The following is a 14,859-nucleotide window of genomic DNA, read 5'->3' as shown; positions in this document are numbered from 1 at the left end:
ATTGTGTGCAGCTGAATGTTCCGCCGTCGAAACGCCCCTGCTTAATTAATTAACATATAAAATGAGCTCATTCCTAAAGCAAAAACTCTGTGACAATGGCAAGTAAAAAGGAGCACAAGAAATCAAATTATAGTGAGGCTGAACTATCTGCAATACCAGGCATTACCACAAGGAAACGGTCGTACGCCAAGCTGGAATCTGACGTGGAGATAAGTACTTTTCCACATCAAAGACGGTTTTTATAAATCTGTACTTTGACGCGGATTTGATCGCACGAACACTCTAAGATCAAATCAGTGCGTAAGAAAGTTTTATAAATGAGGCCCCTGATGTTGTATTAGACATTGTGCTGCGTCTTTCATGCACTGTTGCACTGGAAATGATTCAGCTACGTTAAGAGATTAAATTATACAATGCTATATTTCATTAAATGGTTACACAGAGCAAATGAGTCCGCATTTACTTCCTCTACTATATGCTGAATAAAGCAATGCTTTTCTTCCTTGAAAATATCTATTCCCTCGCCTCCTTCCCATCATCATTTCACGCTCCATTATGGATTCATAGATTCCTAACCCCCAGTGCCGATAACTGAGGACATTTGTAGTGGAAAAAGCAGACTATTGGCTGCCAGCGTGTGTTATCTGATGCATTCATCAAACTAGGGGCTCAGAGTTATGTTATGCTATGCTTCCAGTGTCCCTCTGTCCCTTTCACTCTAGCGCAAGATGGAGGTATAACCTTGCCGCGCTGCAGAAGTGATGTCACCATATTGTGTCACTGCTGCTGCAGGACAGGGTTGACTGCACGTCCCTCCCCCTGCCTGAGCTGCAGTGGCCCGCCGCTGTCGCACAATTTCAGTCATTCACTGACTGGTTTTCCATCACGAGGGCAAATTAACCTTCCATGTGTGTGTTGAGCTTCGGGAATAGCCACAGCTGTCAATCCTCTGTATGCAGCTCTTTTTTATTTTGTTGTTGTAATTGTATTTTTGTTGGCGCGTGTTGCGTTACATACCGTTCACATGTGGTTCGATGAGACAGGGACAATTTGTGCCCTAATTTGTCCTTGGAAAAGTTCTTTCTGCTCCCTGTTTTTGCTTAAAGTATTTTTCTCGTGCGCTCAGAAGCAACTCATCTGTCTTATGTAAAACCCTGTGCCATCTGGGTGAGAACTTTCCTCATTTCCTAATTCTATAGATAGCGCTGCATTCATACAAGCACTTAATTTTCATTGGCACATCGTGGATTTGGCTTGGTACTTGATTTGTATTCATATCTAACGGCTGAGGTATTCTTCACATAATGTATGCCCTCGGTTCATTAAGAAAGCATTCAGTGAGAATTTCAATGAATGAATTCTGTATGTGGGTTCAAAGAGTTCAAACGTGAAAATTGAGTTTGTATTGCTGAAAGTGGTCTGCTCCTCTTATTGAATTAGAGTTAAGAACTGGCCAAAACAGCTCAGCTATAAGCTGGTTGTTAAAAACAAATATGTATCTAAAGGATGGTAGTGTCATTTTATCAGATAGGCTGTCTCAAACTTTATTACATTAAATGAATGACTCTCAATTCTGTGAACGGTTCAAACATCAATTTGTCCACCGGTGTTGCACCACTGTACTAAAATACTCTTGACAGAGAACTGTATTGGTATTCAGTGGTGACACAACAGCATTACTGAATTTACAGCATGAATGGAAAGCATAAACAGTGTAGTCAGATTCCTGTGGAAGCCCATTTCTACCACTGAATAAAAATTTTAGAAAAGGTAATTGTGAGCTTTTATCACACGCTTTTATCTCTTTTTTCCTTACAATTGTGAGTTTACAACTTGCAATTCTGACTTTTTTTCTCAGAATTGTGTAATGCAAACTCACAATTCTGACTTTTTTCTTCAAATTCCAAGTTTATATTTTGCAATTCTGACTTTTTTACTTGCAAATTTGTGTTTGCATCTTGCAATTCTGATTTTTTTCTTGGATTTCAAAGTTTATAACTTTTTTTTTCTTGCAAATGGGAATTTGCATCTTGCAATTGTGACTTTTTTTTTTGCAATTCAAATTTTATATCTTGCAATTATTATTTTTTTCTTGCAAATGGGAATTTGCATCTTGCAATTCTGACTCTTTTTTTTTTTTTTTTTGCAATTTCAAGTTTATATTGCGATCCAAGTTTTTTTTTGCTTGCAAAGGCGAGTTTGGATCTTGCAATTTTGACAGTTTTTTTCGCAATTCCAAGTTTATATCTTGCAATTCTGACTTTTTTCTTGCAAATGCAAGTTTGCATCTTGCAATTCTGACTTTTTTACTTGCAAATTTGTGTTTGCATCTTGCAATTCTGATTTTTTTTCTTGGATTTCAAAGTTTATAACTTTTTTTTTCTTGCAAATGGGAATTTGCATCTTGCAATTGTGACTTTTTTTTTTGCAATTCAAATTTTATATCTTGCAATTATTATTTTTTTCTTGCAAATGGGAATTTGCATCTTGCAATTCTGACTCTTTTTTTTTTTTTTGCAATTTCAAGTTTATATTGCGATCCAAGTTTTTTTTTGCTTGCAAAGGCGAGTTTGGATCTTGCAATTTTGACAGTTTTTTCGCAATTCCAAGTTTATATCTTGCCATTCTGACTTTTTTTCTTGCAAATGTGAGTTTGCATCTTGTAATTCAAAATTTATATCTTGCAATTCTGACTTGAGTGAATTATAAAGTCCAGTTCTGAGGGGAAAAGACTTATGTTATTAGAATTGCAAGTTTATATCTCACAATTCTGACTTAATAACTAACAAATCTGAGAAAAGTCAGAATTGCGAGATATAAACTAGAATTTGTGTGAAAAAAGTAAGAATTGTAAGTTTTATCTCACAATTCTGACTTTATTTCTCGCAATTGTGAGTTTATTTCCCGCTATTCTGACTTTATTACGCACAATTGTAAGTTTATATCCTGCTATTCTGACTTTTACTTGCAATTGTGAGTTTACATCTCGCAATTCTGACTTCTCAGAACCACATGATATAAACTCGCAGTTGCGAGTTATAAAGTCCAATTCTGATGGGAAAAAGACTGATGTTCTCAGAATTGCAAGTTTATATCTTACAATTCTGACAATAATAACTCACTGTCTGGGGGAAAAAAGTCAGAATTGCGAGATATAAACTAGAATTTGTGAGAAAAAAAGTTAAAATTGCAAGTTTTGTCTTGCAATTTTGACTTTATTTCTCTTAATTGTAAGTTTATATCCTGCTATTCTGACTTTATTTTTTGCAATTGTGAGTTTTTATCTCGTAATTCTAACTTTATAACTCGCAATTGTGAGTTTAAATTTCAGTTTGTATTACACAATTCTAAGAAAAAAAGTTAGAATTGCGTAACTGGGAATCCATAGATTCCTGAATGAATGACTCTTATGAACCTTTTCTTTGTAGTAAATCAAAAATATGCAGAGCAACCAGTGTAGTTAGACTCCTGAAATAACAACTATTATGACCCTATTCTTTAAGGGAATCAAAAACAGGCAGCACAACCAATTTAGTCTTATTTCCAAACAAAATAACTAGTATGAGCCAGTTCTTTTTAGTAAATCAAAAACTTGCAGCGCAACCATTGTATCTGACTCATGATCAAATGACTCTAATGAATAAGCTCTTTTTAGTGCACCAAGAACATCCAGCACAGTCTTTTTCCTAAATAAAGGATTCTTATCGTTTTTTTTGTTTGTTTTATAAATTGAAAACATACAGCGTAGCATATACAGTGTAGACTGATTCCCGGACAAATGATTATAATGAGAAGTTTCTTTTCAGTGAATCAAACAAATACAGCTTGCAACTAACTGTGAGAAATCAGTGTCATTTCTAAAAATGCACATTTGTGATTTTTGTTAGTAGTAGAATATAATGTAATATACGGTACAGTTAAATATGGAAGCTCGTTTCTGCCACTGAACAAAAAAAAACAAAAAAAAAAACCAAGGTAATTGCGAGTTTTTATCTCACAATTCTGACTTTTTTTTCCAATTCCAAATTTGTATCTCGCAATTCTGACTTGTTTTTCCAATTCCAAATTTGTATCTTGCAATTCTGACAATTCTCAATTTCTTTTAAAGTCAGAATTGTGAGTAGTCTATAACTCACAATTGCTGGTTTATATAAGTTCAATTCTGAGTGGAAAAAAAACTTATATGTTCTCAAAATTGCAAGTCTGAAAATTTTCACTTAACTCGCAACTGTGCTATGAAGTCAGATTTGCGAGAAATACACTCACAATTCTGAGAAAAAGTCACAGTTGTGAGATATAAACACGCAATTCTGAGCAAAAAAAATCTAGATTTATATCATATATCTGACATTATTTCTCAGAATTCCGAGTTTATATCTTGCAATTCTGACTTCATTTCTTAGAATTTTGAGTTTAAATCTCAGAATTCTGAATTTTCATTCAGAATCAATTTTTGCAATTGTGAGTTTATGTCATGCAACACTAACTTTATAACTTGCAAATGAGTTTATATCATGAAATAAGATCAGAGCTGCGAGTTTATATCTCGCAGTTCTGAATAATTTCTCAGAATTGCATATATGCATTTACCTTTTTTATTTACATTTTTATTTTCAGTGGCGGAAATAGGCTTCCATAGGTAAAGCTAATTATTTGACTGCATTTATAACTCCTGTGTAAATGCATTTTTCAAGATTTACATTTTTTAAAATTTATCTCTGCTTTTGTTTTTTCTTTTTTAAACATATTTCGTTCTTACAAGTACTAAAAGAATCATTAATGGAACTGGAATCGTTAAGAGCAATTGGAACCAGAACCAAATAAATTAAATTCCTTACGATTCCCAGGCACAGACTGATAAAAAAAAAGATATTTGGAATCTCCAGTATTGACATCTTTGTAACTCATGGTTGTGATTACTGCCTAGACTGTTTGAGTCTGTCGCTTGCACATGAACTGGCAATGGCATGAACTGTGTTTCTCATTTGTTCTTGGATGTGGATGTGCATTTTTTCTGCACTCTTATCGCAAGTCTGATCAGTTTTACATTGCTAAACGCATATATGTTGTTTCACATTTATTTCTCAGTCTGCACCTGTGCTTTAGCCCCATATCCACTGAGTTTTTTGTTAGTTTCTGCCAGAGCCACATGGCTATCTTCTACTCTTTCCTCCTTAATCCCAGGGATCTGTACTCTTTTAGTGCTTCTTTCAAACATCCTCCTCAGTTTCCTGTGTGCTGTAGAGAGGCAGCTCCTTCAAACCCCTGAAGGCTTCGATTACAGACCACCAGCTATATAAGGCTCTGTCATCACCAATTACAGCCCACAACCTGCCACAACAGACAGGAAGAGCCAACCTAATGCCATTCCCCCCACTGCCAAGTGTACCCTATCTGTCTCTGAGGGCCTATCCTAGCTGTCTTAATCTCTTCTGTTCCCATGAGTCTCTGCGGTAGTTCCACGCCTCCTCTAATGCAGTGATGGTCTGAGCCCTGGATGACACTCTGGTATGAGTCTCTTGGTCCTGCTCCCAGTGTCTGCAGCAACTGTTGTCAACTCTTTCTCGGTTTCACACAACAGATAATCCAGCCACTTAATAATCGTCGTGTTTGTCTTGATGGGATGCATTCTGAAGCCATGGCTGTTTTGGGAGGCCGCTGTTAGGTGATCTGTTTGAAGCGTGCTGCTGGGAGGCACGTCAGATACGTGTTGTGCCACATGGAGGCGGCTCCGCTTCCCCGTAACGAGGATGCAGACTATAGGCGACAGCTCCTGTGTAAACGTTTCTGGAAATATCTCTTTGTGTGTTCCTGCTAGAGGTCAAGTCAACATGATCGATGAGTTGGCTAGATTGTGCCACATCAGAGAAGTGGAATTGTTTATGCAGATTAGAGCTTTCACAATAGTCAACTGTTTCCTTCGGTTTCGTGCTGTTTATGCACTGACCGCTGAGACGGCTAAATATATCCTTTCGCTCAACAATGGTCGCATTCATTTCGACTCATTCAAACAGTTGAAATCATGAAAATAGACCTCATATTCTTCGTCATATCTAATGATATAACACATTTTATGTGATTTGTTTTAATATAAAATTATACATTATTATTAGCATTATTGTTATGTATAGTATAACTATTAAGTATAACAATAATGTGTAATAAAGTAAAATTAAAACAACTTATTACAATAACTTAAAATTATACATTAAATGATGTTATAATTATTTTATAAAAATATTATTTTGTATTCTTCTTCTTACTATTATCATTATTAAAAAATCAGTATATGTATTATTTGTCATGAATAATGGTATAATACTTTAAGTTTTTTAATTACACGAAATTGAAACTCTAAAATATATAAATTAAAATAAATGAATAATATTAATAAATAATAAATTATCTATAGCCAGAATACATATTCTTTGTCATGAAAATGGTTATTTGTTATATGTAATGTATAATGGCAATAAAATTGTATTAAAATAATGTTAAAATAACTTATTATAATAACTTATTATACATTAAAATGATGTAAAATGATTATTATTACTTACTATTATTAAACAATATTAGATCAGAATACATATTATTTGTCATGAATAATTTTAATACTTATATAACATAAATACATTATTTGATTGCATTTATATTACCTTTGTAAATGCATTTTTCAATATTTTTTAAAAATGACAAGAAATTGTAACTTTAACAAATTATACATAGAAGTGTTAAATAATTAATATTTTATATCATTATCTTTACTAAATGATATATAGCCAAAATTATTATTATGTATAATCACAATAAATTTGTACTAAAATAATGTTAAAATGATTATGATAACGTAATATAATAATGTAAAATTATACAATAAAATGATGATATAATAATGATTATTGTTATTTTATATTCTTCTTACTATTATCATTATTAAACGGTATTAAATCAGAACACATTACTTGTCATAAATAATGGTATAAATAAATAAATAATTTGATTACATTTATAACACCTTTGTAAATGCATTTTTCAATAAACTGAAAAAAAGAAAAAAATATATATATATTAAAATAATTTGTTTATTAAATTATAAATAGCCAGAGTGCATATTCCTTGTCATGAATAATAATAACATGTCATATGTAATTATATGTAATTTATTTGAATAATAATAACAACATAAAATTATACATTTATTAATATTTTGTATAAATGACAATAAAATTGTATTAAAATAATTACTTAAACTTAAAATTATACATTAAAATGATATATATGATTATAATTTTTTTACTATTATCATTTATTATATTAAATCAGAATACGTTATTTGTTAGAATGATATATTAATACTTAATAAAATAATACAATAAACAATATGAATACTAATTATATATTTATTATATTTAATTTAACACATAAAATTATACATTTATTAACATTATGTATAATGACAATAAATTTGTACTAAAATAATGTTAAAATGGCATATTACAATAACTAAAAATGATATAATATAATGACAATGATTATTATTATTTTTTATTCTTAATATTATTATTAAATTATATTAAATCAGAATACATATATAATGTCATAAATAATATGAATATATGTAAATCAAATACTATTTAGATGATTGCATTTATAACATTATTGTAAATGTATTTTTTGAAAATGACAAGAAATTGTAAATTTAAAAAAATATATATTAAAATAACTAAAAAAGTATACATAGAAGTGTTAAATTATGAATATTTTTATATTATTAGCATCTTTATTAAAGCATATTATATAGCCAGAATACATATTCTTTGTAATGAATAATGGTTATATGTTATATATAATTATATATAATGTTTTTGAATAATAATAACAAAACTATACATATATTATTATGTATAATTATAATAAAATTGTAACAAAATAACCTTAAAATAGCTTAAAATATACGTAAAAGTAGTAATAATAGTGATTATTTTTTATTATTTAATTATTGTTGTTATTGATTTTATATACAGTGGTTACATGGTCAATTTTGAATGATCATCACTAAAGAAAGATGCTTTTTTTTAGAAAAAGTGTGTAATAAGTATCAACCATGCTAACCAGCCAACCTTAAGCCAAAACTAACTACAATGCTGAAATAACCACATCTATATTATGTCAACTATTTTATATACAAATTAAATAACATTTTATTTCATTTGAAGTTTATTTGTTTGTTGTTTTGGGGGCTTTACGTTATTAGACACATCTAAAGCAGACACATTAACATAGTTTGCACATGTGGCATCAGTGTCCTGGGACAAGCATGTAGCTATAAGCCCATTTTATGACTCCTGGACAGGACATCTATTACCAGATGTCAAAAACAGCCTCTTTCCTGAGCTTTAAACTTGTATCTCTACATGTTTAGTTTGTGTGCAGCACCTTGTAGACAGAATGTTTAATCAGCATCGTCTGTGTGTACATTTCAGAGTCAGGCAGAAGCCCACTACAAGGGGAACCGTCACGCTAGGAGAGTCAAAGGTATTGAGACCTCCAAGAGCCGCCCACAAGAGAGTGACAAACCTCCTCCCGGGCCCGTCTCGTCCCCCTCACCTACAGGAACCATACCGGCCATCTCAGACACTGACTCCAGCAAGACAGGTAAGAGCTTGAGAATTAAGCAATTGTAAAACATGCACATCTAGTCTGCTATGCTCACTCACTCAGAACACTGGGGAAGAAAATGTGTTTCCACAGAAGAGACATTAAGCTGAAGAATCCATCATAATACAAGGGAGTCTATTCTGTTTCAAAATTCTCAAAAGATGTGACCGGAAAACTTGGACACTTAACTCACCCTATGAGACATGAAGACGCCACAAATATTAAATCTCCTCCTAGTGTGTGGTCTGACCTCACTCTTTAAGAAGCAGCCAATTGAACATTCCCAACACTGAAGGTCTGGGGTCTATCACAGGGTAATTACAACCCAACCATACAAACAGAAAGAGACAACATCCTTCAGCCCCAAGCTAAGATTTAAAATAGCCAGTGTCTGAAATATAAGATGCATGCATTCCTTGTTTGTCTTGTTTAAAACATCTTGAGAAAGGTCTCAAACATGGACCATCATTCACAGTCTAATTTTACTACAGTGGCGTGACTTTGACTGTCACCGCTTTATTAGGAAGGCCTAGCTGATGTGTTTATGGAGCTGTGTGCGGGGCTATTAGGTATTAGAAACCCATTTGTCTCAGTATCAGAATAAACTTCAGGATTAGGAGGGCTGAGCTGGAGCAGAGGATGAGCAGCCAGTGAGAGCTGGTGAGACAAAGAGCATGGATATAAAAAAGTTCAGAGGTTTGAGGATTAGCTAACAGGGCAGAAGGGAAACATCACAGTTGATCTTGCTTTAATGAGAAGTGATTAAACATTGGCAGATCTTAATGATGGTGAAATAAAATGGGGGTGCCGAGTTTATAAACCGCCAGAGGGTGGGTTGACTCCCTCTTGTGCCTGTTACGTTGAATGTTCTTTCCTCATTCTCCTTGCATCTGTCCTCCCTGATCTTTTCATGCGCCAGCTATCGCCAGTCTCAATCGGGAGCAAACTCTTAAAATGAGGTAAAAAAATATATAGAAATTTCAAGACAAGTACAGTTGAGGTCAAAAGTTTACATCTCCCTTTCAGAATCTGCAAAAGGTTAATTATTTTACCTAAATAAGAGGGATCATACAAAATGCATGACATTGTTTATTTAGTACTGACCTGAAAAAGATAGTTAATAGATAGATAATAGTTATTTATAAAATGTATAAAAATAATCTTGTTCAAAAGTTTACATACACTTGATTCTTAATACTGTGTTGTTACCTGAATGATCCACAGCTGTGTTTTTTGTTTAGTGATAGTTGTTCATAAGTCATCTGTTTGTCCTGAACAGTTAAACTGCCTGCTGTTCTTCAGAAAAATCTTTTAGGTTCCACAAATTCTTTATTTTTTATCATTTTTTGATGATATTTGAACCCTTTCCAGCAATAACTGTATGATTTTGAGATCCATCTGTTCACACTGAGGACAACTAAGGGACTCATTTGCAACTATTACAGAAGGTTCAAATACTCACTGTTGCTCCAGAAGGAAAAAATGTGCATTAAGAGCTGGGGGTGAAAACTTTTGAACAGAACAGAGATGTGTAAATTTTTCTTATTTTGCCTAAATATCATAGTTATTTCATTTAGTACTGTTCTTCGGGTTACAGAAGATATGTACATGTTTCTCAATATAAGTCAATATAAGTTAAATTTAGCCTGATCTTCAAATTCAATAAGTTTTGACCCCTAGCTCCTTCTGGAGCATCAGTTAGCATTTGAACTTTCTTTAATAATTGTTAATAAGTCCCTCAGTTGTCCTCAGTGTGAAAAGATGAGCCTCAGAATCAAACAGTCATTGTTGGAAAGGGTTCAAATACACAGAAATGCTGGAAAACCAAAGAATTTGTGGGAACTGAAGGATTTTTTCTGAAAAACAGCAGGCAGTTTAACTGTTCAGGACAAACAAGGGACTCATGAACAACTATCACTAAATAAAAAACACATCTGAGGATAATTCAGGTAAGAACACAGTATTAAGAATCAAGTGCATGTAAACTTTTGAACAGGGTCATTTTTATAAATTCAACTATTATTTTCTCTTGTATAGCCATATGTAAACATCTTTTATGTAAAATATCTAATTCAGGTCAGTACTAAGTAAACAATAACATGCATTTGTATGATCCCTCTTATTTTGGTAAAATAATTAACATTTTGCAGATTCTGAAATGGGGATGTAAACTTTTGACCAATCTTCATTTTTTAGGTTTTTCGAACATAACATACAGTATCATCTACAGAATAATTGCCTACTTTTCCACCTCCCCCTTGTTCTGCTTATCGTCTCTGTGACTGAGGATGGAGGAGGACAGTATAGCCGTGTCTCTCACCGAGGGATTTGCCTGGCCAGAGAAAACTGTCTATAGTCCTTAGGCCTAGAAAGAATTCCAGCGGGAGAGAGCCAAAACAAACCGGCCATGATCTAAATGTGAAACCAGATACGTATGAAAGAATGCCGTTTTCCATCCAAAGCTCACTCCCGTGACCCCGACCCCTAGCAGGGCCGGTGGCTCGAGTGTTTGTATATGCCGACAATTGCTTTGTTTTGATGCCTTCCTATGATACTAGTTTCACAACCGAGGCTTCATTGAGCTGCCAACCCCTAGAGTCCTGACAGCTGCAGTTCCATCTGGACATTGCAGTCCCAGCGTGTGGAGAAATATGTGTGTGTGTCTCTGTGTGTGAGTGTACATTGTAAAGTCATTTTGCAAAAGTTTAGAGCTCACCGGCGTGTTTCTCTTCATCTTTCCATTTTTTAGCTTCCACTGCAGTCTTGAGTTTTAAAGTAGGCGACTAGATATTGTGGATGCAGCAGGGCTCGGTGCTTGGACCTAATCACTTTATCTTACTTGTGTCTACACATCTTGCTGGCTGCACTGTATGTGTGTGTGTTTTTTATGTGAAAGCTCAAGAGGAGAATTCCCACGCTTCATGAGAAACACTAGGCTGTGTTGGACCTCAGCTGCCGGAGATGTAATTTATTGATGATTTTGTTTCATGCATCACTAGAGCCAGCATCTTTTCAGAGGTAGAAAGATAATACTTAGGCCTGTCGAGTCACCTTTACAGTGGTTATAGAGTTTCAGTTGCCTTCTGCATGTTTTCTTGACTATCTTATGAACCAGTGATAATTTAAAGTGATAGGGGAGGAGATACACTACCAGTCAAAAGTTTTTGAACAGTAAGATTTTTTTCAAGAAGTCTCTTTTGCTCACCAAGCTTGCATTTATTTGATTCGAAGTACAGCACAAACAGTAAAATTTGAAAATATTTGTACTACTTAAAATAATATATTCAAATTCTATTTGAATACATTTTAAAATGTAATTTATTCCTGTGATCAAAGCTAAATTTTCAGCAGTCAGTTTTCAGTGTTACATGCTCTTTTAGAAATCATTATAATATTCTGATTTGCTGCTCAAAAAACATGTAGTATTATTATTATTTTTATGTTGAAAACAGCTGAGTGGAATTTTCAGGTTTCTTTAATGAATAGAAAGTTCAGAAGATCAGCATTTATCTGAAATAGAAATCCTTGCTAAATAAAAGTACCGGTATACATTTTTTACAATTCCTCATTCTATCCATCAAAAAATCCTAAAAAAATATACTCAACTGTTTTAAATATTGATAATAATAATAATAATAATAATAACAACACAAATATTGCAAATCAGCATATTAGAATGATTTCTGAAGGATCATGTGACATTGAAGACTGGAGTAATGATGTTGAAAATTTTGCTTTGATCACAGGAATAAATTACATCCTAAAATATATTCAAATAGAAAGTAATTATTTTAAATAGTAAAAAAATATTTCACAATATTACTGCTTTTGCTGTGTTTTGGATCAAATAAATGCAGGCAGAAGAGACTTCTTTAAATACATTTAAAATCTTACCGTTAAAAAACTTTTGACTGGCAGTGTATATATATAAAAATATCCTTTTTAAGAAATTAAATATTTTATTCATCCAGGATGCATTAGTATAAAAAGATACAGTAAGATACAAAATGTTCCATTTGGAATAAATGGTGTTCTTTTAAACTTTCTGTACATTAAAGAATGCTGAAAAAACGTACACGGATTGGAGAAATGGCTGCTTAAAATTAGGCTTTGCCATCACAGGAATAAATTGCATTTTAAAACATATTAAACTAAAACAAAGTTCTATTAAATTTCAATATTTCACAATATTACTGTATTTCAGATTAAAAAACAGACATAATAGTTTAGGTGAACTGTCTCTTTAAGCTGAAATTCAGTATAGTTTGTGCTTAGATGCATTTTTAGCTCTTTTACAAAGAATTCTAGTCGTGGTTTGTCTAATTATGATGTTTGCTTATTCTTTATATTTAACTTTTTTTTACATTTCCTGTTGTATAACGCTTTTATCCCACTAAAGATTTGTTGTAAGGTCTGAATGCGGCTAACAGGGCCCATAATAACACGGAGACTTGGCAGGCTGCACGGGAGGTTTGGCATTGGACCGTTTTAGCACTGTGTTTGTCCCCCAAATCCACTTCTGCTCAGTCACTCTGTGTAATGAAGCCATACATCTCCAGCAGTCTTCTACACATCTGGAGATTGTATAGAGACAGACGGCTGCACGACACTCGTCTGGGCCTCCATATTTCACAGCATAAGATTGAAGTGCCATTAAATTTCCAGCTAGATCTTTCCCCATCTCCGACAGCACTGTTCTATTGTGTTACAGTGGCAGACTCTATAAAAACGACGAGGATCCTTTGGTAAACAGGCCTGCTGTAATGGATGGAAGATGCATCTGGGAAACAGTGATCTGAGAGAGGCAAATGAATGCAACCAGCTCCATAATTAATAAGTCCCACAGCACATTGGGGCTTCTTGTTTCAGGGCTTGTTAATTATTGATGATGGGCAGGGTGGATGTGGGGTAAAGGCCGGCCTCTATTCTACCTGACCCCTAGAACATCTGATCCACCTGCACGGGTCACAACCAGACCCCTGCTTCACCACGTCACACACCATCTTCTCCGCTACAGCTGTCCGAGGCTGTGAAACCGGAGCAGCATTAATAGCAGGTTTAGTTTACTGTCTGCAAACTGAGAGATTGTTCTCATGTGTTCAGGTTCTATATGTGAAGTCTGTAACTAAGCTATCATAATTCTACTGAACGCACAGGCATCATTTACGCTTTCTGTCATGGCCGGTTTGTTACCAACCACTTGATGAAACTAATACAGGCAAAGCTTTTTCCAGTTGTTCAGCACGAGTTTACATGCTGTTGTGTGTTATAATTAAGTCAATCATGAAACTAAAAAATAATAACTGCAAATGTAAGGTTTAAGATATTAAGTTTTTATTAACATTATATTGAACGTTTAACTGTTCTCTAAATGAGTTTGCACAAATAAAAACAAAGAAAGCATATGGGCCACTCTACACAATTGGTTCAAAGTCAGAGTTAGAAACATCTTGAAAGAAAATTATTTGTATAATATCCAATCCACATTTCTAGTAATTGTGCAGTTCATTCTCATATTGTATTTTCAGAAAGCTTTGGAATATTTGTCCCTACTAAATTTGTCACTACTGAAACAAAGTCATATATAATTTAATTAGAGGGGTTATATTGATCTATTAAGATTTTGCTTACATCTACATTGTAAAAAAAATATATATTTTTGCCATATTATTAACATTTTTCTGAGGTTAATCAATAACAATTAAAAAAGGCAATTTGTTGCCTTTGTGAGATTTGTTGTATTTTGAATCCAATTCTTCTCTGTAAAAAGCAAAAAGTTGATCATACTGATTTCAAACTTAAGGATTCATTAGTTTGAATATACATTGGACCAGAAATACATCATTTTATAACATCTTAGTTGATAATTCAGTATACTTTATTTTTGACAAAACATCCCATGTTTTGGTAGTGACTGCACATTTTCGGTAGTGCCAAAAAATTACATAACTGTACTAAAATTTAGTTTATTTGCCCCAAATAAAGGATTATGTGTTCCCTTTTGTCACTACCAAAACAGTGATGACATGTTTTGGTTGTGACTGTTTCGGTAGTGAAATTTTAGGGAATAATACCCCCCAAAAAATCCATGATGTTACTACCGAAACTCTACCAAATGTTTTGGTCGTGACTGTTCCGGTAGTGACAATTTTAGATACTTTTGAAGCTAGCTCAAAGATGCTAATCAGCACATGGTTA

General features: G+C 33.4%; 1 protein-coding gene across 2 annotated transcripts in view; it reads left to right on the top strand.

Annotated features, from left to right (window-relative positions):
• The window catches only part of znf385a (zinc finger protein 385A), a 106,592-nt gene that overhangs the window by 78,029 nt on the left and 13,704 nt on the right, over positions 1-14,859 (top strand). For both annotated transcript variants that reach the window (XM_073823139.1, XM_073823140.1), the window contains one exon: positions 8,487-8,658. In XM_073823139.1, coding sequence (XP_073679240.1) covers positions 8,487-8,658 — 172 coding nt within the window. The remainder of the gene's footprint in view (positions 1-8,486; positions 8,659-14,859) is intronic.

This window comes from Garra rufa, chromosome 18 (genome assembly GCF_049309525.1).
Source record: "Garra rufa chromosome 18, GarRuf1.0, whole genome shotgun sequence".
Lineage (NCBI taxonomy): Eukaryota > Metazoa > Chordata > Actinopteri > Cypriniformes > Cyprinidae > Garra > Garra rufa.
This window is presented reverse-complemented; position numbering and strand designations above follow the sequence as displayed.